The 27,918-nt window shown below is 38.9% G+C and overlaps 1 protein-coding gene across 17 annotated transcripts in view; it reads left to right on the plus strand.

The window, feature by feature from the left end:
• Positions 1-27,918, plus strand: part of MBD5 (methyl-CpG binding domain protein 5) — a 161,055-nt gene that overhangs the window by 116,241 nt on the left and 16,896 nt on the right. For 15 of the 17 annotated variants that reach the window (XM_061363711.1, XM_061363708.1, XM_061363714.1 and 12 more), the window contains 6 exons: positions 2,494-2,596; positions 3,260-3,440; positions 6,542-8,680; positions 22,161-23,189; positions 24,645-24,856; positions 26,632-27,837. In XM_061363711.1, coding sequence (XP_061219695.1) covers positions 2,494-2,596; positions 3,260-3,440; positions 6,542-8,680; positions 22,161-23,189; positions 24,645-24,856; positions 26,632-27,837 — 4,870 coding nt within the window. The remainder of the gene's footprint in view (positions 1-2,493; positions 2,597-3,259; positions 3,441-6,541; positions 8,681-22,160; positions 23,190-24,644; positions 24,857-26,631; positions 27,838-27,918) is intronic. The other 2 variants (XM_061363721.1, XM_061363722.1) reach the window with 1 other exon arrangement.

Consider the following 27,918-nt stretch of genomic DNA (forward strand, 5'->3'; position numbering starts at 1 on the left):
AGAGAAGCTGTGGCTGCTCCATCCCTGGCAGTGTTCAAGGCCAGGTTGGACTGGTCTTTGAGCAGCCTGGTCTAGTGGAAAGCGTCCCTGCCTATGGCAGGAGTGTTGGAACTAGAATGATCTTTCATTATCATCTGACTCTTCATTAGGGTCTGTAGTGATAGGACAAGGGGTAACGAGTTCGAACTTAAACAGGGGAAGTTTAGATTGGATATAAGGAGGAAATTCTTTCCTGTTAGGGTGGTGAGGCACTGGAATAGGTTGCCCAAGGAGGTTGTGAATGCTCCATCCCTGGCAGTGTTCAAGGCCAGGTTGGACAGAGCCTTGGGTGATATGGTTTAGTGTGAGGTGTCCCTGCCCATGGCAGGGGGGTTGGAACTTGATGATCTTAAGGTCCTTTCCAACCCTAACTATTCTATGATTCTGTGATCTTTAAGGTCCCATCCAGTCCAAACCATTCTATGGTTTATGTGCAGTAGGAGTGCTGAATCCCACATGCCACAGATTCAGTGGGCTGATCTGCACTTTTCTGGTAAGGGTCAGTATCCCAATCTTCCTTTCCACCCACTGATGGTCAGTGTATGGGATGTGTGCCTATGCAAACCACACACCAAGGAAGGATATTTAAAATTGCTTTACTCTAGGATAAGGGAGGGTGTAAAATGAACTCTTGATGGTATAGGTTTACTCTCGCTGCTCAGTTGTGCTGTTTCACCAATGCAAATAAAATGTCATCCTGACTCCAAAGCATATTCCCAGGGACAGCTTTTAACATGAGTTTTTAAGTGTCACAGAAAGTGTCTGTAAAGATTTCGCACGTAGGTGGGATAGTGTAGAGTAAATGCCAGTCTTGAGTTTCTCCCATGGGAAGCTGTTGCATCTTTGTGTGTGGACTGTGTGTGGGGTGAGCAGTTGCTCCTGCATGAATAGACAGGGCAGGCCAGGAAAGTCCAAAGTGGTCAGCCAGCGCTGGAAATACAGACCTGTAGAGAACAAGTGACACCGAGTTAAAATATGATAATGGCAGCATCATGGTTTAACCAGTTTATAGCTGAAATGAAGATACAGAAAAATAAAAAGTAATTTCCCTCTGCTTACCAAGTATTTCAGCTTAAGACTGGGAAGGTGACCTTCTGACCTATTGCTTCCTATCTGTACCATTATTTTTAGATTGCTCTTTTATTGTAGAATCATAGAATGGTTTGGGGTGGAAAGTACCTAAAAGACCATCCAGTTCCAAACCCCCTGCCACTGTCAGGAACACCTTCCATTGGACCAGGTTGCTCAAAGCCTCATCCAGCCTGGCCTTACCTTGCTTACCCACAGAACTGTCACTGTTACACAGTGACCTGGACAGTTCTCTGAAGTAACTATTTCAGGTCAAGTCAGGCAAATAAATTACTTATTTAAATTGTCGCCATAACTTTAAATGCCACTTGCAGGTGTATCTTCATGTGTTATTTTGTTCTTGCGCAGAATTAAGTGCTTATACACTTGGGTTTGAGAAAGCAAGCTCATCATAGTTTGGAATTTTGACTCCTTTTTTGTGATCTACACCATTCCACTGAAGTTGGTTTTGTTAAAATAAGGGCTGTTTACAGCTGCCATTAAGAACCAGTGGTTTAGCTGTCCTCATAAATTACTGTATTCTTTCCCTGATAAACAGCTTAGATGGCCAAGTAATAAAGAGCAATCTGGAAGTTAGAGGCTTGTGACATGAGAACTTTTTCATCTTATGAATAAGTGATTTTGCCGTAACAGAATTTCCAGTGTCCTATTTTTGGATGTGGAGATAATGATTTTTTGGTGGGAGTTAACGAAATCCAAGTGCAGTTTATCAGAAACTCACTAGACTGCCTTCTTGGTATAATATTTCTCACTTTCAGTCAGAGGGTTGAAATTTTAGCTGAATGAAATCAAATTGTTTATGCAACTAAGAGACACGACCACAACAGTTTTTATTACTGTGGCCCCTTTGCTGCATGTGTTTTCTCAGACTTGCAGCACACTTTTGTGGGGTTTTTTTCTTTTTAAATGAGGTCACACTCCTAAAAAATACAGATGAGTGTCATGCCTGCATGGAGCTGCAGTGATGTGATAGAAGGGAAGGAGGTCCATGGGGACTGCACTCTGCCTGTGTTACACTTAATAGGAGAGAGGAGGGAGAAAAATAATCTCTTAGTGTATTTAAGCAGTAGTTAAGGCTTTCAAGCAGGGCTTTAATGTGAATATTACGTATCAATAATATGAGTTTCTTTTTTTTGTATTTGCTGTGTTTTTCTATAGTAAAATCTTCCTTTAAAATGTAGGTTGGAGAGCTGGTTTTGATAAGTATCATCTCAGTTCCTGACTAAAAGCAAGAAGTACTATAAAAAAAAAATACAAAATATCAGCTGTGTTATCATAAACACTCTGTATGTGAGCTGTTAGGATGGTAAGTAGATGTCATGATATATCAAATAGCTTGTATTCATCCTCTCTGTTCCTTTACAGTCCCAGTGGGTCTTTATTATCCTGCTTGGAGCAGGTGAAGACTTACTTGCTGACTGATGGAACATGCAAGTGTGGCCTAGAATGTCCTCTTGTTCTTCCCAAGGTAAAGAAAAACATCATTATGGATCTCTGTACTATAATCCTTATGAGCTATGTCATCTGATGTGCTATGCCATGCTAGTCGTTGTTCAGATCATATATATATGAAATGAGATAAATGGTATATACCTAAAGATTTACCATAAAATTTACCAAAAATTAATCTGCTCTCTGTGTTTTTCCTTCATGGAAAAAATCTGACTCAGGTTTTATGGTGTTTGAAAATTTTACTATTAAACTGGAAACATACTGTCAGCAGCATCATGTTAACATGGGAGAATCAGGGTGAAACACTGATTTGTGTGATAGCTTCAGTATCAGCTTTGCAATTTTATGTTCTATATATAAATTGAAACTTTTCTTCTTAATCACGGGGCAGTCTCAAATACGCATGGTCCTTTCTCTTTTTCCTCCATACTCTTGATACTGCGGAGTGTTAAAGTTCTGCTGCTAGGTGACAACTTCCATGGCTGTTACTGTTTATATTCACTTTTTATTTATAAACTTGAAATGTGCTATGAAAGTATCTCTTGGGCAGTGTAGGAGCAGTCGGATAGCTCTACAGAACTGTGGCAAGTTTAATTCTATGTAAAATTTTTGGTTTAGGTATATTTGGTGAGTTTGCTACCCCTAATGACTATTTTAAACCTGGAATTTTTACCCTCAGGTCTTTAATTTTGATCCTGGAGCTGCTGTGAAGCAAAGAACTGCTGAAGATGTTAAGGCAGACGAAGATGTCACCAAACTATGCATACATAAAAGGAAAATTATTGCTGTGGCTACACTTCATAAAAGCATGGAAGCACCACATCCTTCACTAGTTCTAACTAGTCCTGGTGGTGGAACAAGTAAGTAAAACCATGCAGAATCATTCAGTTACTTAATTTTAAATATATGTAATTACTATGCAGAACCACCCCTGAAAGTCTAATGTATCTATGAGCAAAATAGTAAACAGATCCATGTTAAAAACTGAGGTAGCAATTAGAGGGATGTAGGTGGTTAGAAAATGAGTCTAAAAAGCAGGTCAGCACAGACTTAAGAGCATGATTTTCTTGGAAAAGATATCAGATTGTTCTAGACAAAGAAAATACATTAGCTCCCATCTTTTGGAACTGTAGTAATATGTCTGATATTCTGTCACATGGGAAATTAGAGAAGCAGAATAAAGTGATTATAAAGGGATTAGAATGTGGCTAAGGACTTGACTAAATGGGAAATTGTATTGCAAGGCAGAATATACAGTAAGAGAAGATCTCCACTGTAATTTCTGAAGGATTATTTGGGGGGACCAACCTGGATTAGCATCTTAATGATCTATATCAACAAAAAATGAGGCAATTTGTTGATGGGTGAAGTTGACAGGTGTTGGCAAAACAAGAGAAGATCAAAACATGTTGAAAAACTGGGGGATCATAGAGACCAGGAGTGAAAAGAAAAGGTATAGCAACAAATCCTGTTAATTGTGAGGTCATTCACCTGGGACTAGTGAAAAAAGCTGTCAGCTGTAAATTATTGAGAAAGAAGATCTAGGTATAGTAGCTGATCAAAGATGTCTGTGAGCAGTACCAGATGGCAGTGTAGTGCAGATCAGTGTGACTCAAAGAGAAGTACAAATGCTGTTGTATGTGTGCTGCCTTCCTGCACTGCTGTTCTCGCTAGTGGCACTCAAGCTGAAATAGAGCAGAGGCTTTGCTCTTAGTGAACTGCAAAGCCTGTTTATGGAACTCATCTAAAAGTGTTTAGCTGTTAGTGTTAGGCTGAAAGGAGATGTGATTGCTGGCAATAAAGGCATCAGGAGAATCACTGCGGAAATAAAGCTCCTTAAGCTGGAGGACAAAGTTAGTACTGAAAGAAATAGCTACAAACCCAGAGTTGCATAGAAACTTCAACTGAAAAGTAGGTACTTTGTAAGGATTACAAGAAAGGGTTCTGAAGTAGTCTTACAAATCCAAATGGTTAGGACAAAGGAGTGAAGGTTACTTTTAAGACAGAGCTTGGAAAGTTTATGGTTATATACTCTGGTACACACAACTTCTGGGAAATGGCCCTCAATAATCTGACAGTTCTTTTGCGCCCCTATATTGCTGCAGTAATAGCTGGCTAATGGCTAACTGCTTTGTAGCTTGACTTCAAAGTGGAAAATTTTAAGAGCATAAAAATAAATAATGTATTTCAGATTCAGAGACAATGCTAAGAAACCAGTGCTGCTTGTAGTACCAATGTGCTCTTGCATTTTCAAACTGCTATTTTTTATTTTAAAGCTGTGTTTAAATTGTTTTTTGCAGTGCATTTTTTAAACTATCATTGCAATTTTGCAAATTACTATGCACTTTATTTTTTTATTCTTTGAGTCATACTTAAATTACCTTTTTTTTAATTAGCAAAATTAAGGAGGTAAACCCAACTAAATATTAAAGACATGAGTCACATTTATGTGGTCTTTCTCTGTTGATCAGAATTTTGTGCACTAAGCAAAGAAAATTTCCCTATAAATTGGCTTTTGAAACAAAATGTCTCTTCATTTATGCACACTTACACTTGACCGTGTGCTTAGATCCAGCATGCAAGGTGAGGGTTCTTGTACTTACCTTGTTTTGCAGTTCAGTCTTGAAATTTGTCCCCTGAAAGAGACTTTGGTTGTATTTTGGGAAAAGTAATGTTTGTTTCTATCACGGTGTAGCTGGTTGAGCAAATAGAATGAAGGGAGAATTGTCAGTGCCATCTGTCCCCTATGGCCAGGCTGAAGGAAAGAAGGGGATTGGGTTCTTCTGAGTAGAGGAATTTAAAGGCATCTCTGAATTCATTTGAACATGAAATCTTCAACTTGTTATTCAAGTTTAAATTTACATATTCAGCGGCTGCATGCTAAGTACTCCAAACTGAATTACAAATTCCCAGAGCAACAAAAACTGGCAGAAAGTCCAGCAGACTTGGAGCTCCTTTTTTGATGGTGTTTTTAAGGTTAAATGTTAAAAAATATATATATATCTTTTTAAATAAAACTGATACTAGTGGACAGAAAATGATAGTGGTCTTCTGCTGGTGGGAAGGTCTGGGGTATACAGGAAAATTTTCAATTGTAGAGGGGTTCACATGTCTGCATACATGCAAATATCCCCAAGGCCTTTATTCCAAAAACAAACGTATAAGGTAGAGCCCCTTCTTAAATTTAGCATCTTCACCCCAAGCAAAGCTAGTTGCAGAAACTGCATGAAAAGCCTTAATTCAGTAAAGAAATGCAAGATATGATGTAACATATGTCCTCACCTTTTTAGCACGGCAGTTCCCAGGAACACATTAACTCTGTGGACTAGAACTCAGTGCTCTTGGTACCAGCAAATGATGCGGAGCAGCCAGAGAAGCTGCATCCTGCCTTACACAGCCACAGTCTCTTCAATCTCTCCAATTAAGTGCTTTGCTGAGTACAAATCTGGGCCAAAGTCATATGGCACAGCTCCCCATTCATCCTCAACAGTGACAGGATTTAGGGCAGGACCCTTTTCCGTGTGGCGTGAAGAGAAATTAGTCTAAACCTGTGTTGGGCTTTGTTCCTCCTGCATTCAATAGATGGTGCCAGAGGCTCCTTTTCCCTGCGACAGTGATAGCCTGCTGCTTCTGCCAGCTCTTTGAGCAGCAGCCACACTGGTGATGCCGGAGATTCAGGAGTAGGACACCAGAGATGATGGTTAGAAAGAAACGACAAAAGGGAAGGAAAAAGATGTAAAGTTGTCCATATTTATACAGTCTTTGTATGGGAATTAAGATCTATACTATATACTAGGGTAGCATGCACCATTCCACAACTACTTGATGATTTAGGTATTATTTCTGTAGAGGCAAAAGTTTAGCCAAAAGGTTTTCTAGCTTTTATGAATATTTTCACACACAGCAGTTTTGCACTGAAATATGTGATTTCAAAAAGTAACTGTTGTGTTTTTAATATCAGGTGCAACTCCAGTAGTTCCTACTCGAGCAGCAACTCCAAGATCAATGAGGAATAAATCACATGAAGGAATTACAAATTCTGTGATGCCAGAATGTAAGACTCCTTTCAAGTTGATGATAGGGGCATCTAATGCCATGGGTAGGCTTTATGTGCAAGAAATGGCTGGAAGCCAGCAACAAGAACTTCATTCTGTCTATCCTAGGCAGAGATTGGGTAGTAATGAACTTGGACAGAAGTCTCCGTATCGTGGCAGTCATGGTGGGATGCCCAGTCCAGCTTCATCAGGATCACAGATATACGGAGATGGCTCAATCTCTCCTAGGACTGACCCACTTGGAAGCCCTGATGTTTTCACAAGGAACAATCCCAATTTTCATGGAGCACCCAATTCTAGTCCTATTCACATGAACAGGACACCTCTGTCTCCACCATCAGTAATGCTACATGGTTCTCCTATACAGTCATCCTGTGCAATGGCTGGAAGGACTAATATACCTCTTTCCCCAACCTTAACCACAAAAAGCCCAGTAATGAAAAAACCCATGTGTAATTTTTCAACTGGTATGGAAATACCACGAGCAATGTTCCACCATAAACCACCCCAAGGTCCACCCCCACCTCCTCCACCACCTTCTTGTGCTCTTCAGAAAAAGCCATTAACATCGGAAAAGGATCCACTTGGCATACTTGACCCTATTCCTAGCAAACCAGTGAATCAGAATCCTGTTATCATTAACCCAACTACTTTCCATTCAAATGTCCACTCTCAGGTACCCGTGATGAATGTAAGCATGCCTCCTGCTGTCGTCCCTTTGCCAAGTAATCTTCCTTTGCCAACTGTAAAACCTGGTCACATGAACCATGGAAGTCATGTTCAAAGAGTTCAACATTCTGCTTCAACTTCCCTCTCTCCTTCACCAGTGACATCCCCAGTTCATATGATGGGATCCGGGATTGGAAGGATCGAGGCTTCTCCCCAAAGATCACGTTCTTCCTCCACATCATCAGATCATGGAACTTTCCTGCTGCCTCCAGTAGGACCACAGTCATCCTGTAGTGGAATTAAAGTTCCTCCCAGGTCCCCAAGGTCAACAATAGGGTCACCAAGACCATCTATGCCATCTAGCCCTTCCACCAAGCATGATGGACTTAATCAATACAAGGACATCCCTAACCCATTAATTGCTGGAATGAGTAATGTATTAAATCCTCCAAACAATGCAGTTTTTTCTACTGCATCGGCTGGAAGTGGTTCCTTGAAGAGTCAGCCTGGTTTGCTGGGAATGCCTTTAAATCAGATCTTGAACCAGCACAATGCTGCCTCTTTTCCAGCAAGCAGTTTACTTTCAGCAGCAGCCAAAGCACAGCTAGCAAATCAAAATAAACTTGCTGGTAACAACAATAACAGCAGTAGCAATTCTGGACCTGTTGCCAGTGGTGGCAACAATGAAGGACATAGCACTTTAAATACCATGTTCCCTCCTGCTGCCAATGTGCTTCTACCAACGACTGAAGGGCAAAGTGGCCGAGCAGCACTGAGAGATAAATTGATGTCTCAGCAAAAAGATCCTCTGAGAAAAAGAAAGCAGCCGACCACCACAGTGTTGAATTTGCTAAGACAGTCTCAGTTGGACAGTTCTGGAGTTTCCAAAGCTGGATCTGATCTGATAAGAAAGCAAAGTCAAAGCTCTTTTCCCATCAGTTCCATGTCCCAGCTACTTCAGTCCATGAGTTGTCAAAGCTCTCACATGAGCAGCAATAGTACCACCAGCTGTGGGAGCTCAAATACTGCTTTACCATGCGCTGGTAACCAGATGCATTTTGCAGACACCAGTATGAACTCTGGCAGTCTCCAGAACTCACTGGCACAGAGTTTACCCTTGCGAGGGGAAGGTGTGCACTGCCAGAACACAAACACTAACTTTGTCCATGGTACTAGCCCAGGCACAGCCAACCATCTTGCAGGTTTAATAAATCAGATGCAGGCTAGTGGGAGCTGTGGGATGCTCAGTCAGTCAGGAATGGCTTTAGGAAATTCATTACATCCAAACCCACCTCAGTCAAGAATCCAAGCATCCTCCACTCCAGTGATACCAAACAGCATTATTAGCAGCTGTAATCAAACAAGTCCTGAAACAGGTACGTTTCCTTCTAAAAGGGTACCCTTTTGTTTGACTGATTGGGAATATATGACTGTTTTTAAACGGGTTCCTCTTACATACCTACTTTTTTAAACTTGGGTTTACCAATATACAAAGTAAGCCTATTTTATGCTGATACCCAGATTCTCAAAAATAAAACAAGTAGAAAACAGTGGAAGACTAAAATATATTTCCTGTTCTCTAAACAAAATCATCCTGGCCTCCTTCCTGTGACAACTCTTGCTTCTGTTAACTTCCACACACTCTGCGTAAGTGAAATCTGTCCACTTCTGTACATATCAGAACCACAGCTTTTGTCACATGCCCAAATAGATAGGGTTGGTTTTTTTGCAGCATGCCCTGCTACTTCAACTGTAGAATGCCATGGCTGAGCTGGCAGTCTGTGACCAGGCTATACATGTGTTCTTTACTGCTTGCATTAAAGAATTGGTGCTATCAGAAATGAGAAGCAGATATTAGTGCAAAAGTTTACATACAGCTCTTTTCAAGGAAAGCACTGAGGAACCATAGAATGGTTTGAATTGGAAGGGACCTTAAAGATCATCCAGTTCCAACCTCCCCTGCCACAGGCAGGGATACCTTCCACTAGATCAGGTTGCTCAAAGTCCTGTTCAACCTGGCCTAGAACCTGCCAGGGGTGGAGCAGCCACAGCTTCTCTGGGCAACCTGTGCTAGGGCCTCACCACCTTCATAGTGAAAAATTTTGCTGAATCTTTGTTTGCCTTTAACATGGTAATTTTACTAAGCTGGTAATTAAGTGGTTGAATAAACTAGAAGTGCGTAGAAAGAGATTTCCTGGTTTATTGATCAGTGAAGACTTGGAAAGGAAACAGGTATGCTGCTGTTCCTAGCTCTGTGCTGTTTAAAGATAAAAACGACACAGGTAAAAAATGTGTATTTCATTAACTACTGATGGTTGAACGAAGGATGTAGTTTGAAGGATGGTACTGTGTTAATTTCTTAACCAGAAAGAAACCTTACACTTGATATTTCAGCTTGGTTAACTTGCAAAGCGTGTTTGATACAATCACAGCTAAACTACATCGGGTCAAATGAAAGTGACTAAGCATGCACTCATTACCCAGGAAAGGACCTCATGTGTATTCCTGAGCTTACTCCATGATAGCTGCTTATTCTTTAAAATACAGAATAGAATTATATAAAAATAATTTTCTAATATTATGGTGGTCACAGTTTCTGATGATTTGTAAGTGTTTCTCTTCATTCCTGATGAAAAAGGTAGTCTTTTTTCCCTTAGCTATATTGGTGGTTTGTATCGCTGACAAGCAGCTGTTGATCCTTTCATGGCTGTTTTGCCTTGTCAGTCTGACCAAGAGATGTATTTCCTGGTATAGTCTGTCTTAGAATTCTGAGACCTAGTACTCTCTTCTGAACAGGACAAAGATCTGGGATTGCCTTCGGAACTTACTTTCCTGTCCCACTAAATGTACTACAAAATCCCTTTAGCAGGAACTCTGTTGAGTTCAGTGGGGACCACTGGTATGTATGGGTTCTTCTGCATTCAGAGTCATAGAACAGTTTGGGTTGGAAGTGATCTTAAAGATCATCTGGTTCCAGCTGCCCTGCTGCAGGAAGGGACACCTTCCACTTTACCAAGTTGCTAAAAGCCCCGTCCAACCACTGCAGTATTATTGAAACATTGGAATACTGTCTGCTTGCCCTCAGGAGAATAGAAAGGACTGAATGTTACATGAGTTAAGAGCCTGTGTGTCAGCAGTTACCATCAAGAAGCTGAGCAGTAGTAATTCACCCCATGTGGGGTAAAGGTTTTGAAAAGGTTCAAGATCAACAAGAGTTTTACATTACATTAAAGTTATAAATAAAATGTCACTTAAAGACTATTAAAGTGGACATCTGAGAATGAGAACCCAGGTTTATTCCCATATAGAGTCTTGTTCCTGGTCCATCACTGATACAGCCTGAATTTGTAGCCATGCCCTGCGCTGGTATGGCGGTAGCTGGGACCATGCATGAAGGCTGCCTTTGGCTTGATGGAACTGATTGTCGGCATACCTATGCTAGTCAATCAGAGCCTTTGCCTGTATTGCCAGTCCTTATCTCCAGGCAAGCTGGATTTCTTCCTGAGAAGACACATGCAACAGAACAAATCTGTGCATGTGTCAAAGCCCCATGAAGAAAGGTTTCAACATAAACAGCCAATTCAGTCCTTAATAGGAAGAGGAACATGTATATAACCCCACCTAGAAACTTCTGCTGTGGGTTCCCTACAGAATGATACTTCTGATACCCTGGTGTGATACCTGATAGAATTATAGCAATATAATTATAGGGCCTTAGTTTCTGACATTTTTTTTTCTTAGCTAAGTGATAAATGGTAGTCCTGTGTAAGCAAAGACTAGAAAGAGTTCTGTATATTCTGTTCCTCACTACTGGAGAGGTTTGTTTCTTTAGTTTTGATGCTTTCAAAATGCACACAACCTGCATTTAATTATTTTATTAAATATCCATGCTAGCTAGGAGCCTAGAGACCTCTTTTTTTAAGATGAAATTTCAGATGCTGTTACCATTATGTTACACCAAGGGCAGGGCCCTGAACCGGTGCCTAAACCTTGATCCAGCCTCCTGCCCAAGTCATTGCAGCAGCACAGGGCTCAGGCATAAGATTTAAATCTCATCCATAGCCCGTGAAAATCCAGTTACGGATATTTTGTTGTGTTTGCAGAAGAATGGAAGCGTTCTTTCCATTAAACAAGTGTGAAATGTTGAGTATTTTGCATTAATAGTAACCTTTGAAAACCAGTTAGTTAGCAGTCCACATTCAGTGCTGTAGACAAAACTATTAAGAGGTATATAGTGAATTATTCTGACATGGGGAGTTGTTAATTTAGGTGGATGGAGCTGAGCAGTGTCAAACATGCCATGTGAAGCATGCTTTAAAGAGCAGTTGAGCTGAGTAAGATGTCTGCAGGAAACTCTTGCGTTTATATTTGAGTTTGTGGCTTGCTTTTTCTTTTTTTTGTTTTTTTTTTTCTTTGTTTTTAAGCATTTTAATTGCTAAATCTGTTTTCTGTTTCTGTGCCAGCATTCAGAATAGCTACTAATCAGAAAATAGTTCCTGAGAGAAAAAATACCGAGAATCACCACAATTAGATAGCTGGTTATTGCCTAAGCTTTTAATTATATTTTAACCACATGGACCAAGTTTTATTATTCTAGCTTTTGTTTTCTTCTTCCGCAGATAATATCTTTAGTTTCCAGATAATTTTCAGCATGAGTGCAATGGAATTACAAATGAATAAATACAAAAATAAAATACTCTGTTTATGCAGTAAGCTTTTGAGGTTTTCTGAGTTTGAACCCTTGAAAACCAGTTATGAGCAATTAATTTTTATTAACAATTTCAGTCTCTCAGTTCTATTTGGGTTACAAACACTGTTTAATAACAGCTGCCTTATGGAAGAGCTAGGAACAGGTCTGTATATGCTATTTAGGGCTGTTCGTTTGAAGAGTCCGTTTTACTCATTAAGCCACTTTGCCTCTCTTTGGATTTGTCTCTTCTGTTTGTAAAACAGGACTGCATCACTCTGTGATGTATTTTATTGTAGTCTGGTTAATTCATATTTTCTTGCTGTTAACATGTGCCATTAGTCCTGATGTTCACAGTGTAGAAAACCTCTGTGTGTTGAACATTCAACAAGCAAATCCTGCTAAGAATGCAACATGCATAAATAATGGGGTAAATGAAAATGAGTGAAAAAAATATTTGTGAGTAAAAGCTGTGTACAGCTGATAAGGAAATCAAGGAAACTAATGTAATAACCATAGCTGATAGAAATAAAGATGATAAGTTGTCTCAAATATCAGAGCATCAGAAATATGAGAAACTCTTAAGAGTTTAGTAGTGACAAATAAAGGGCAGATTTGGCAAAGTCTGTATCTCTTCAACAGACTCAGAATAGCAATTTTCACTGGTGAAATACAGAACAGAAAATAGTAAAATGGAATTTTTACAGGACTAATAGCAACCAGTGAGGAGCTTATATCCCACTCAAATAGGATTTATTTTCATACGGCCAAGTACAGTGTGCTATAATTGGGAATGGAACTTTGCCTTGGAAAACAGTGACTCAGAGAAGGTTTTTAAGAGGCTTTGATTTAATAGACTTAATGCAAACTGTCAAGTCAGTGATGATGCAAAACCAAAAAAGACGTAAAAGAAAAAGCTGGGTGGATCCTTGGAAACATAAAAGTAAGAATACACAGTAGAACTTGGCATGCTCGTGGCTCTGTCTATAGTTAAGAAAGAGAGCTAGGAAGTGACATTTTGGCTCGTGGTCACTGCACATGAAAGGTATGGAAATACCAGAAATTTTGAAGGAGAGCAGTAAAATTTGCATGTGTAGTAGTCTGTGAGACCTTGGGATGTAAACCCTGGAGGCAATGTCTGTGCTCTTGTTTTGACAGGAGATCCTGCAATCAGGCTTACCTCTCACATTTTGATCATGTCAGCAGACCAGATGCTAGGGTGCCAACCTGAATATAAGATACTCCAGCACTTGGGAATTCCCTGGAATCTGCTCTTTCAAATAAGTGGCAAAGGAATAATATCTCTTCCTACAATTATTTATTCTTAGGCAATATCTGAAAATCATAGAATGCCAGGTTGGATAGGACCTCAAAGCCAAGCATGGCCTAGATTTGATGTCCCAGCACCCTGTCCAGCTGAATCTTCAAAGTGTCTGCCATAAAAAGTGGAAGACTGAATTATTTTTACCTTGTTGGACATTCGCTGGCAGCTACCAGTGACTGAAAGCTGGTACATTCACCATCAAAGAAACAAGTAGTTTTCTTTTTGAGAGAATAGCAAATGTCGGAATATGCTGGCAGAGGACATGCTAAGTAAATGAACAGAAAGAGTCTTAAAGAAATTTCACAACCCAGGTGCTGATAGGACTGTTCTGAATAGTGATGGTGGTAGCTTCTGACCTTAGCATCAGCTCAGCTCCCCTCTTGCTGCTCTCCTGTATTAATCTTCACGTGGCGTGGTGAACAGTGCTGCTTTCATGCTTAGTGCTCAGAGTACTTGCACATCTGTGTCAAGCATTGTCATATAACCCTATTTATCGGGATTTCATCCCAATGTAGCCTAAAGGACTCATGAAGTACTTTTTTCTGCCAAACTGACAGTTGGCTAGAGCTAGTCAAACTGGAGCAGTTGGGGATTGTCTTCTTGCAGAACTGGCAACTGTCTTGTTGCTAATGGGATTACATCTTGTAGAATTATTTCTTTTAATCAGAAATCTTTGGGTTTTTTCTTCTTCAGCACCATGACAGGGATGGGTTTCAGTTGTCTGCCATTTGTAATATTTGCTTTCCTCTTGGTTTTTGCTGTACCACAAAGCAACAGAGGAGCAGATTGCTTAAAGTCTAGCTTAAAGATTCACCCTCAATCTAGGTGAAAGATACTGATGGAAAGTATTGCTTCAGATTTTGTGAACCTGATTTTCTTTGTAGTTTGGGGTAAGTATTCTCCCTGACTTTCTAGGAGAGCTGTGAATGTAAATGCTTTTTTAAAAAGGAATGATGCTGCAGTTGTGTCCATATTTGGTGATGTGAAGAACCTGAAGCACCAAGTGTTACATGAAGAAAAAGGTTGAATGTACTCTTGGACATAGTGGTAGGTCTCAACATAACATAGGCCCATGCTTCTCGAAAAATGGTCTTTCCTATGTGTCAAAGAAGATGGAGTGTTTTAAAATATATCACATTAAACATGTACACAGTGGCATATTCTAGTACATGAGTCTCTGGATTTGCTTCCCAGAATTACTTTTATATATCATAGAATTACAAAGTCAGTAGAACTTTTTGACTTTAAATTCAGAAGAGTATCTGGCTGGCATCCTTCCTGGGGCTTGTTATGTCTGAGAAAAGTTCCTTATTAAATTGAAATAACCCCTAGTCAGGATGCCAACCAGCTACTCTTCTAATTATAAATCCAATTGAAATTTTCTATTGCTTTTGGGTTTCAGCATTTATATAAATGTACAGAGGGTGGGGAAGGAGAGACAGATTATAAGGAACCACTGTTATTTAAATCTGGAACTACTTTTCAACATTCTACCCTATTTTCCTTTATTATTTTGGGGAGGGAAAAAAAATTGTATTTTTCTATTCAAATGAGAATTGTAAAGAGTGAGGAAAATGTTCTCAATGAAGAATAAGGTTTCCAGGTATGAGACATGTATGGTAGATCAGTTCTGCTCCCTGGGCTGCCACTGAAATAAATATTCTCATTTATTTGCTCTTGTTAATTCTTGATAGAAGATTCATGCACAAAACCACTCATTCTCTGAGCATAAAGGAATTACTGACTTAGGAGGCAACAATTGTATTAGATAAAACTTAATTGTTATGGTGATAGACTTTTTATACAGTCACTGTAAGCCTACTTGCTACCATGAGATTTACAATAGTGGAAACATTTGGAAGTAGAATAGATTTTATTTTTCAAATTACCTCTATGTATTAATGTTTGTTGTTAGCAAATGCTAGCAAATTGCAAGAACTTGAGAATCAGCTTATTCTCTACTTAATTAAGTCAGTTGTTTAGTACAGGGAGCTGAAATCAGTAACTTTCTAATTTTAGCAGAAATGGAAAAAGGAAATGTAGAATTCATTTAATTATTCTGGTTGAGTCCTGGTAAGTCAAGATCAGAAATGGTGATACTACCTGAGCACTTGCTTGTCAAGAGTTATGCTGGGATCATGTACCACTTCTCCCACATCACTTTGGTAGAACTCAACATTGCTAATACATCCTTTACCCTTGTCTTTGAACTTGATAGCATCAGTGTGTATTAGCCATGCTTTGAATTCAGCTGCTGTTTGTGGCCCTTCAGGCACAGCCGTGCCTAGTTTGGGAATCACAGTGGCATTACCTCTCAGATAAATACAAAGATTAAAAGTTCAGCTCAGTTGAGCTCTACTTACCAAACACACTGCTTGCTCAAACACACAGCTTGGGGTTTTCTTGTCTTGTTTCCTATAGTTTGAATTTGCCCGTAACTCAGAGTCTGTTAGTTAAACAGACTCTTACCTGGTTAGTGTTTTCACTGCCACTCATGTATCTAGGAATTTATATTAATAAAAGGCAGAAGATTTAAAAAAAATAACAATATAGATGTCTTATTTTATTAAAGATATTACCGGAGGGGAGGGGGGGGAAGCAACCCTGAATTTTATGTGATTTTCCATACATATTCAGCCCTCCCCATCTTCCAGAAATTTCTTAAGCAGAACCAGTGGACAACTCCAGAAATTACTTGAGGATGGAATGGGAACTATTGAAATAAATAATGCCTTTTATTGCATTTTTAGTTTTATTGAAATTTGCAGTACAGTGTTTTGCCTCATCTGCAGTGCATCCCCCAGAACTGTGAATGGGGGAATGATACAGAATGAGATCAGTGCTAACACTCCTTCATCTGTATGCTGTTGTCTTGACAGTTTTTACTAGAAGACTGCTTCTGCTTTCTGTTAACAGCTAGGCACATCAAAATAGTTTCCCCAAAGTCATTTTAAAAACAACAGTGATGATAAAACACAGAAGTCAGAAGAGACAGGAGTAAGGAGAAGGGCCAAGACTAAAATTGAGTCAGGTGTATTTAAAAAAAAAAAAAAAAAAAAAAAAACAACAACAAAAAAAAAACCCTAAAACTAATTTTAAGGATTTCTGTTGTCCTAGAAACTGCATTGGGCTTTTTGCCCTTCCCCCCAAATTTTGTAGACTCATTCATGGCTGAGTCACTTTTCAGAAGATGCAGAGACTGCATGCTGTAGTCCTCTGCAATTTACATCCTTAAAATAATCTCTTAAAGCGACAGTTTGAAAAATGCTGTTAAGAATGGGACCAACATTACAGCTGTTTTGTTGTAAGTAAAAAAAAAAAAAAAAACCATACATGATCATGCAGCATTGTGCCATTGGTAGTCATACGCTCAGCCGCTAGAGTGATAAGCATGATATTATGCAGAGATAGTTAAATCTGTTTCACAGAAGAGCACATTCTGTGTGGATGGAGTGTTGTATATAGGGGGAATTCCCATTTTTAACTGGTTCTCCTGGACTGAGAAGGATGTTTTATTTATTGGTCCATTGTTTGTGATTCCTTTGTTGTATGAAGAGGGTGTGCATCTCAGTAAGGGGAACAACTGACAGTAGTTTGCCATTAACTGCTCAATGATGGTGTCTTTGGAATTGAAAGTGCTATAATAAAGGTGATACCTTAAATGTTTTCCATTCCAAAATGAAAAGGGAGAAAGAATATAATTATAAAAATGTGTAGTTCTTAGTTCTGTGTTTATAAGTAAGTGACGGAATATGTAGTTAAAGCAAGATCATGTTGTCTCAAATTTTTACGGAATATGAGGTCATATCATTTCCATCAAACTTTTGTACAGGTTAAGCCTCTTAAAATAGCTAATTTAACAATACTGCCACTGATGCAAACTATGTGTTTGGATCTCTATGCCGATATTTCATAGTAGTATTGCAGTAGCTCCTGGAGACCTCAAGCTTGGATTGGTGACCCTGTGTGGCAGAAGTTGCACAAACCATTTGAGTTACAGTAGTAATCACAATGCCTAAGTGATCTTTTATGCTTTCACACCTTCATAATCTCAGGGGTAAGCCATGCAGTAAAACTTTTCTCTCTCCACTCTTGCTGGATCTTTTTGAAAGGATCATGCAGATTTCTTCTGCAAGAGCTACTGAGTTTCACCCTACAAGAGGATGGAAGTGGTGGAGGGACCAGGGAGTTAAACATGAGTTTCTGACACAGGCTTCAAAAAGTTGAAATTTTCTAAATTAAAAAAGCAATAAAGAAAATATCAAAGATAAAATAGCTGCATTTTTATTGAATATGCAGGAAATCAAGAATTTAGAAAGGGCTATCTATAATGTTTATTTTTTCTGAACTCTCAGAATGCTTAAGGTGTTAATGGCTAATGAGCAGGTCCTGCACTTAATTTCCTAAGTTCTTAATAAATCTGTTTTATCAGTTATTTTTACTCTGCAAATTCCATGTACTGTTGAGACTATTGAAATACTAGAATACATAATTGATAGTTCCTCATAGAGAAAAGCATTGTAAAATGTTATTTGCGTTACCATTTTCTAATTAATACACTTCAACTGCACATTTTTAGGAAAATCAAGGAACATTAATATATATCAATATATCATTAATGTTCCTTGATTTGGCAGAAATACATTTAGCATCTATGAAAACTACAAATGTTTGCCTTTGATTTAAATTGTCTGGTTTATATGGAAGTTGGGCATTATCTTGGACAGTATACAAAGTCAATATTGTTCCTACCTGGTTTTATGCAGACACAGTTCTTACACTGCAGAAATGGTACATTGGTTTTGCCTCTTTGTTTAGTTTGAAATCAGTAGCTCATACCCAGCTTCTCTTTCTGAGGACATTGAAGCTTGCTGTACAAGTCTTCATACTGTTCAAATCTTAATGCTGTTTAAAAACCTGGGCTATATCCTACCATCCCAATAGCATATGTGTACATATATGTTCCTGTCTTTTCATGGTAGGACAATGCTTGAGATACTAATGATAAATATCTTCCACTCATTATTTTAACTGAGCAGGGAGACTGAATCTGCTTGAACACAAACTGATTTCATAATATCCATGATTCTGGTGTATCTGCTTAAGAATACCTGTGAAGGAGTAATTTAAAAAAAGGACACATAAAATGACACGGGAATAAACTTGCTTTCAAAAGAAAACAAAATAAAAATAAATAAAATACTGTAGCCTCCAAGTTTAAAAACTGTGGAGCCTATTCAATTTTCATTCAGTTACTCCCAGTACATTTATTTGACCCTCTAGAAGAACAGTAGAACTACTTTTTCAACATTCTGGGTATTTCTTCTTCTCACTCTGTTATGAAGACAGTTAATTTTTCTCAACAAGTGGCAAAGGCACTTTTAGCAGACATCTCTGTCTGCAAGAGCTGGAAGCAGGCATTCGTCTTAGGCTTTTATGGCGTTTAGTCCAACTCCTTCAGCTTTTTTTCATACTACTTTTAAGAGCTTCTGATTATTAAGAAGTGTTGTAATTTCCTTTTCAACTCATATTCACCATTCTCATCAAAACTGTCATCTTGGTGCCGTTCTCATCAAAACTGTCATCTTGGAGCCTGGATACAATAATAATGAACCATTTCATATAGGAGTTTTGGGTGAGTTAGCACACTGTTGAAACTCTTTGGTGCTGGTAGTGCATCTTCTGGCTGTCATCCTTCTCCAAGCTTGAAGGAAATGCAAGTGGTCAGGATTGCAGTCCTATTTTCCTTACAGCACTACTGGCCAAGACAGCTTGTTTGCATGGGTTTGGGTTTTTTCAGCTGACATCCACCATCTGGTTTCCACTGTCATCCTGCCATCTTTGAAAATTGTAGTAAATGCAATGTATAAGTCTAGATACCACTTTGAATTAAAGGCAGACCTCAAAGGACATCTGGAGTTGGTTCCAGATCACCGCTGCCATGCTTTTGTTCTACTGCCTGGTTTGAAAGGACAGCCCTGTTTTTAGGACTTCTCTTATATTCACAGTGTGGGTCATACCATTGCTTTGGTGAAGCATGTTACATTTTTCCATGCTGTTTCAGAGAACTCTTCGCACCTTCACACTGCCGATGCTGGGCATCACTTTCTTCTTATTGCACCTAATCTCTTCATGAGTTAGAAAAATGTGACTGCTCACATTCATCCTGGATCTTGGATATTTTGTTTTAGAACTGGGGAAGGACAGTTCAGAGGGCTCTCCAAGGGCTCTAGCGGCTTGGCCAGGGGAAGACGTCCTTCTGTACTTTGTTGATGCGGCACTATCAATCACAATTACGGAAATTATGCATGTTTTATAAAGTGGAAAAATAATTCAGATTTTGTCTTTTGGGTTGGGGCCAAGCATTCAGAAGATGTCTGGCAGCATTATATTTTAATGAGAATGGGTGTGCATGCATTTCTTCATCTGGAGTATTGACTTGTTGGAGATGGTATTTTGGAAGAGATCCAAAAATCATATTCTGGCAATTCAGTCTGTTGCTGGAGATAGGTTTGTCCCAGACTGCAATTGTAAATACCATATTAGCTGCTGTCCAATTCAGGACTCCTACCATGTCTGTCAGGGAGGTTTTACAAAAGCTCGGGGGTGTTTGTGTTTTCTGCCATAGTCTCGCTTCTCATCGGCTCTTCAACTCCCAAAACTTCTCAAGTCTGGATTCCAATAGGGACACATTTTCTTCCTCATGCTCAGAATCCATCAACTTTTTTTTTTTTTTTTTTTCCCTTCAGTAGGAGTTAATGGCCTCATTAATCTGGGGAAAGAGCAAGTGTTGAAGGCACCCTGGACCTCTCAGGTTAGATCTCCAGAGGCGGTGTTTGACGGAGGTTAGAAAACAGAGCAGCGTTTGACAAAAACCTAGCAACAATCTTACAAGTTTGAGATTTGCTTCACACCACATACTCTTCCATGTAGTCATTTACCTGAGTGGAATGGAAAATAGGATTATAAATAAATTAGAAACAGGTCCACTGGAAAATACCAAAATTAGGTTTTATATTAATGAGAGCACTCTATGTAGAACAGTTTCTTCATCCCCGATTTAAAACTCTATCCATGTGCTGCTTAACACATTGAACGTGGTTTCTACTAGTGAGGAAAGCCTTTCCTAGCCACCAAGGAAATAGCTTGTATATCTGTCTTTCCCCTATTGCAGGGGTAAAGAGTTTACAAAAAAAATATTGCCTGGAATGGACTCATGGCTTAGGAAGTCCAATATATCAGACTTTTACTGCTAAGTTGATGGTAGCCTATTTTTACGTATATGACAGTAAGATTTTATGTGGAAGGCCATTTACAAGTGGGAGGAATAGCCACCTGAAGATACTGAGGTATTACCTAGTCTGTCTTAAGCTAAGTGACAACTAGTCTCAAAAGTGCAGTGACAGCATTATGGTTCAGTGAACAATTACTCTTAACCAGCATCATTTAAGAAGCCCTGTGTCTTTTTAACTGTAACTTCTATGTACCTTTTGAGTTATCATAACATTAAAGTACTTGAAAAATGGTATTTTAATTTATAAGTGATGTAGAAATTTGATTCTGTTCTTGGCAATTAACAGTGTAGTTACACATCACTTTTCAAATAGTTTTTGTTTAGAAAAATGATAATTGGTACTTTGTGATAATCAGTACCTTCTCATCTCTGTCCTATGAGCTATATTTGCAGGGCAGTTGAGAATGGGAAATTATTTTATTGTGTTAAAACCATAGTAAAATACATTTATAATTATACAGTTTTGTATATATGCAGTATATAATTTTAATATTCAAATGTTCTCTAATGAATTTCAATAAATAAAGTAGAAAGGTGTAATTCAAGGCAATTGCCCTTGCTTTAATTCTCCTTATGTCCTCTCACATGATTTTTATGTATGACCACTGTCAATTCAAGACTCTTGCCTTAAGTAAAAGACACAGAATAATTTATTTTACATTTCAGCTTTTGTAAAGGGGTATAAAGGTACCCAAATCAACTTTATTATTCTCCCACTCTTTCTGTGTAACCCCCTCATAATACATTTATCCAGCTGGTCTTTCTTTTCACGCCAAGTGATGGCTATGACTAGACCATCCCAATTTACATTTTCTTCTTTATAAATTGTTGGGGACTGTGGGGTGTTGAATGTGTTGACCATAATGTATTTTTCTCTTGACATTGTATCATGGGCATCATTATGATATGTAATCAGCATCATTGGGTTTTTTTCTTCAGGAGTCCAAAATAATGCTTTAAATAATAATACTTCTAAACCCCATTAATGGAATAGAGCTGGAAATAGAAGAACATATGGTTCACATCTACATTTATATCATAGATTAATAGAATGGTTTGTTTTGGAGGGGTCCTTAAAGATCATGGAGGTCCAACCCCCCCTGCCATGGGCAAGGAAGTATGTACTCAGAGCCTTTCATGCAGAATCATTCCTGTCTCCCATTGAGCCTTTTTCCTAGTAGTTAATTTCATACTGGTCTATGGCTAATATAGTAAGTTACGGTTGCTTTTATGTTTATGCTAATCAATATGTGAAGAATGAAATCCTTTTTATCACACTCAGAAATTTAAGGGAAGTACAAGTGTGTGGTTAAATAGTGTATGGTTGAATAGTTTCCAGTCAGATGTGTCACAGCATTTAGTATCTGAAGTAGCTCATGGCAGATTCATTCATACTATGAAAGTACTAAAGTCTGGGTGCTGAAAACATTTTCTTTCCTCTGCATGCGTATCAAACGTTAATTTCTGGATTAATCTAGTTACTTTAAAACATTGAGGACTGTCTCCCGACAGGCAGTGTACTATTAATGGTTCTGTTCTTTTGTGTTACAGGGGCTTCAGGACAGTCATCATCAATAGCCATAGCTGGCACCAGCCAACCTGCCATCACAAAGACAACATCTGTGCTTCAAGATGGTGTTATAGTCACTACTGCAGCTGGAAATCCACTTCAGAGCCAGCTGCCCATTGGGAGTGATTTCCCTTTTGCTGGCCACGAACACTCACTCCATTTTCCGCAGAACAGCTCTTCAAACAACAATCTTCCACATTCTTTGAATCAAAACCTCCTCAATTCTCTGCCTATCTCTTTGCCAGTGAATCAGCAACATCTTCTAAACCAGAATCTATTAAATATACTACAGCCTTCAGCAGGAGAAGGCAAGTCTGAGGTCAACCTCAACCCTTTAGGTTTTCTCAACCCGAATGTAAATGCTGCTTTAGCTTTTCTCTCCAGTGACGTGGATGGGCAGGTATTACAACCTGTTCATTTTCAGCTTCTAGCAACCCTCCTTCAGAACCAAGCCCAAGCAGCTGCCATGCTTCCCCTACCATCTTTCAATTTGACCATCTCAGATTTGTTGCAACAGCAAAATAACCCTTTGCCCTCAGTAACACAGATGACAGCCCCACCAGACCATTTGCCAAGCAATCAGTCAGAAAGCAACAGGGTGGAAACCCTTTTAACCAACCCCCTGGGCAACCCCATACCAAGCTTTTCAGGCACTGACACTACTTCTAACCCCTTGCTCCTCCCAGCTGTCTCTGGGGCCTCAGCGTTAATGGCCTTGAATCCCCAGCTGGTGGGAGGTGTCCTGAACTCTGCATCGGGCAACACTGCTAATCATCCAGAGGTTTCCATAGCCACCTCCTCCCAGGCAACCACTACCACAACCACTACATCATCAGCAGTGGCAGCACTGTCTGTCTCAGCCCTGGGTGGTGGGACAGCAGTGGTGTCAATGGCAGAAACATTGCTGAACATATCTAATAATGCTGGGAATACATCTGGTCCAGCTAAACTCAACAATAACTCTGTGGTGCCACAGCTACTTAACCCTCTACTGGGGACAGGTCTGCTTGGTAAGTTCAATTTCTTAACAGATATAAAAGAAAAACAAAAGAAAAGAGGGTTGGGGAGGGGGAATTTTGGATTCTAGCTTCTATTTCTAAAGACTCCACTTTACCATAATTTTTTAAGGGGTTTGTATGTTACAGCTTGTTTACTACTATGGAGAGAAATGTAAGAAATTTAAAATACATTCTGATTTAATTAAGTAAAATTTAATACTGGTTTTGGAAATCATTTTAGATTCCATTTTTCATTCTGATGCCACCTAGGCTTACTATATACACTTTAAAATTCTGCAAGCAATTGGACTTGCTTCATTTTTCAAGTAGTAAAAGCACAGGTGCATCTCTGGGATGCAGTGTTTCATTTCAAGTGCGTGTGGCATCACAGGGTTAGTATGAGTAGCTGTGCAGTAGATGAAAAATGGTGAAGTACGTTTCTCCAAATGACTCAAAAGTGCCAAAACCACAAGCACACTCCCAAGTAAAGTAATCCTTAAAGCACTTGAAGTAGGTCCTCACGCAAGTTCTAAGAGGAAGGTTGCCCCTCAAGCCCTTTATTGTGTGTTTATATTTTCTCATTTCTTGTTGGTTTTTTTTCCTTTTCGCTTTAGCTTGTAGTTTAAAAACCCAGGGTATCTTATTTGCCAAACACCTACATCCCAACACAAGTGATTAAAAAGCCCTTAAATATAATTTTTTTCTCCTGGGTCTTGATTTTACCAAGAATATGTAATATAGTTAGTACTCCTCTGTTGCTTGGTCTATGTTATTTAATAAATAGACTAGTAGAAGGAATTAAATAGTGGCAAAGAGCTGATAAGTGTTTTAACTTAATACCTCATACTTGCCTACTAAATGGCTATCATGAACTCAACCCTGCTTTATATTTTCCATGTAAAAACTGACTAAAATGATGCTGCAAATGGAAATTTTAAGAAAAATAAGAGCTCTTAATTAAAAAAAGAAACTGAACAAATTGATATATTTTTTAGTTTTGTTACTTCATAAAGTCAGGTTCATCTGTGTACTTATTTTACTAGAACGAGAATTTTCATGTAAAGTGGGATTTTTTATTTTATTTTTTTTCTCTCTTCTGGTGCCCCGTTACTGTTTGAGGCAGTCACTCTTTGGAAACTAAAAATAAGATTCCAAGACAGCAAATATCATAGAAGCTCATTGTGCCATACTTGGCTGTGTGCTATTCCAAAGGCAACGACAGTCATGTCAGAAACCTTTAGAAAGAGTCCAGATAGATGTGACATGAAAAAGAAGCAATTCTGAAGAAATAAAGGAATAAAAACTGGGAGACACATGCCTTGAGGACCATTCTATAGAAGATTGAAGGGAAAGAGTGTTGTTTTACAGAAGCATTTGTTTAGCTGTCAGTTAAAATTTGAGTCAAGGAAATTCCTCCTGACTGTTGAAAACTGTACTGAGTTAGGTTTCCCTGTGTTTGAATTACAGGTGACATGTCATCTATAAACACTACTTTGAATAACCATCAGCTGAGTCATCTCCAGTCGCTATTAAACAACAATCAGATGTTTCCTTCAAATCAGCAGCAACAGCACCTTCTCCAGGGGTATCAGAACATGCAGGGCTTTCAAGGCCAGACCCCAATTCCTGGCCCAGCTAACAACCCAAACCCCATGGCATGTCTGTTCCAAAACTTCCAGGTAGGAAGCAAACTGAAATCAATTTTGAAACATATGTGCAACTCTCAGTAGGTAACACTATGTGCTCTATAGTTAGATTTTTATTTTCTTGCTGAGTGTTTAAGACAATATGATATGTGCAGTTGCTTGCCTGTCTGAGTAGGTTTTGGATTTTGCAAATCAGGAACATTTGTTACGGAAATTTTACTCCTTTTTCCTTAGAAAATGGGTATGGTTTCTTTGGAGAGAGTTACGCGGCATGTATTGAAAAAAATATGCTATGTATGTTCTTGCCAATTAGTATATGTTATTAGCAAAACTATTTTTCATTCTGAAGAAATTATTATAATTCTTGTTTAGGTCACTCTTACAATTCAGTGGTGAGAAATAAGTATTGATACCACTTTACAGCAATTAGAAACTTAATAATTTATTATAGGTGTGTACCAGTCCTCTTATATTCCCACTGAATGAGGAAGAGCTAGCTGTAATGTGGACTGTATAGACTGAAGAAAACCGGTGTTAGAATGAATGTGCAATGACAAAACTGTGCAAAAATGTTTATTTTGCTGTTATTTGTTGTAACTGTTACACACAGTTGTTATCTAAATGCTGTTTAGCTAAATAGTTCTTCATAATGAAAGTTGAGCTATCAAACCAGCATACTGACAGGAAAATAGCAGGCAAAATAGCTGATAAAACCAGAGTTAAAATACGTATTTGTTGCTATTCAGTATTTTTGCGGTTGCTGCATAACTCAAGACGTGAAGTCAGAATCATGCATAGAGCGCCAGACAGCGCTTTTACCCTTTAAGAGGGAAAAAAGAAGACATGTTGTTTTCTCAATGTAGATGTTTCACTCTTACTGCAAAATCACAGTCCTCTAACTGCCTATTAAATCTCTTTGGTTTTGTGTGAATTTTGGCTTTATCTCAGTATTTTTTGCTTCAGATTCTCAGTTATATAAATAGTAACAGTAAGTATTTAAACGGGCTTTTAGAAATATTTTACGCTTGTTTTTTACATTTTTGTTACAGCACTATTCTTGTCATTCTCTTCACTGCCTACATATGTGACAAGAAATATAAAAAGCACAGTTACTTTAATCTGAAGGTTACAATTTACACTGGCAGTGCCTGACATTACAGCTGCAAATGCATATGGATGCAGGCACGATTTACAAGGTACTAAAGTAATAAGAGATCCCATGAGAGAAGCACTTAAGGGGGAAAACTAGAAATGTTAGCCAATTCTAAAAGGACAGTGATGGCCTACATTCCAGTGATTGAATGAGGAGCATACAAGGAGTCTAGAAGAGCAGCTGGTATGGAGAAAAGAAACAAAATTAGGGTGTGGGAAGTAATGAAAGAGAATAGTTGAGAACAGAAATATTGACCTTTGTGGAGGTGTTTAGGACTTGAGAGAAAGGAGGGTGCTGTACTTCAGTCAGAAGATAAAATCCCTGAAAAGACTGAAAGAGAGGATAATGCAGTCTTAGCTGTGGATGGTAGGTTGTATCACTTCGTGCAAGGCATCTGTTTTGATCCAGGAGGCAAACTCTAAGAGCCAGTGTTTTTGTTCTCCTCTAAATTAAGCTTTTGTTTGTTTTCTGTCCATCTTGTTCAGCACTGAACTTCATAACTGATGCATAGCCAAAATAAAATTATGTGCTGTAACAGTCACCCTGGCCACCATCCTGATTTGTGAATCAGGATGAATTTGTGAATGAAACCAAGTTTTACTGTTGAAATGTAACTTTAGACAGACTAGCAATGTCTTTTTCCTGCTTTTACCAGGTGAGAATGCAGGAGGATGCTGCTGTCCTGAACAAAAGAATGATCACTCAAATGGGAATGGCACCAGTTCCTGACAGCTCCAACACTATGCTTCCTCCTTTCCAAGAAACATCTTGTGATTTGCAGCAAAGAAATGAACCCTCTCTTGGACAAGCAAAAGATAACCTCAATGTTGCTGCTCAGGGTGATACATCGGTGGACGCAATCTACAAAGCAGTTGTAGATGCTGCAAGCAAAGGGATGCAAGTAGTAATCACCACTGCTGTTAGCAGTACAACACAGATGAGTCCCATTCCAGCTTTGAGTGCCATGAGTGCCTTCACAGCCTCAATTGGTGATCCATTAAATCTTTCTAGTGCTGTCAGTGCAGTAATCCATGGAAGAAACATTGCCGTTTCTGATCATGAAGGTAGGATAAGGAGCACTAGAGGAACACGAATACCGAAGAACTCAGAGCATGGTAAAAATTCAAGTGAAGGGGATGGGTATGAATATTACAAATCATCAAGTTGTAACACACCCAAAAAACAGTGGGAAGGGGAGCAAAGTCCTGTCAATGAGGTAAATAGGTGGAAATGTGATGAGTTTCTAGACCATTCTACCCATATCCATAGTAGTCCTTGTCATGAAAGGCCCAATAACATCTCCACATTGCCATTATTACAAGGCGAGCAGCATCAGATACTGTTATCACAGCGAAACTGTCAAAGTGATAAAATGTTGGAGGAGAATTTCAGGTATAACAATTACAAAAGAACTATGATGAGTTTTAAGGAAAGACTGGAGAACACTGTGGAACGATGTGCACACATAAACGGAAATAGGCCTCAGCAGAACAGAGGATTTGGGGAGTTGCTGAACACTTCTAAACAAGATTTGATTCTGGAAGAGCAATCTCCAAGTTCCTCAAATAGCTTGGAAAGTTCGTTAGTTAAAGACTATATCCATTACAATGGAGATTTTAATGCCAAAAGCATAAATGGGTGTGTGCCTAGCCCTTCAGATGCTAAAAGCATCAGTAGTGAAGATGACCTAAGGAACCCAGATTCCCCTTCTTCAAATGAGCTGATACATTACAGGCCGAGGACGTTTAATGTTGGCGACTTGGTCTGGGGCCAAATCAAAGGACTGACTTCATGGCCTGGAAAGCTAGTAAGAGAAGAAGAGGTTCACAATTCATGTCAACAAAACGCTGAGGAGGGGAAGGTATATTTATATATATATGCACATATTTATCTTTCTATATACACATGTAGATATGCCCATACAAATGTTCATCAAAACTAT

This window comes from Neopsephotus bourkii, unplaced genomic scaffold (genome assembly GCF_033783945.1).
Source record: "Neopsephotus bourkii isolate Nb327-2 ecotype Australia unplaced genomic scaffold, CSIRO-AGI_Nbou_v1 NB_1181, whole genome shotgun sequence".
NCBI classification, from domain to species: Eukaryota; Metazoa; Chordata; class Aves; order Psittaciformes; family Psittacidae; genus Neopsephotus; species Neopsephotus bourkii.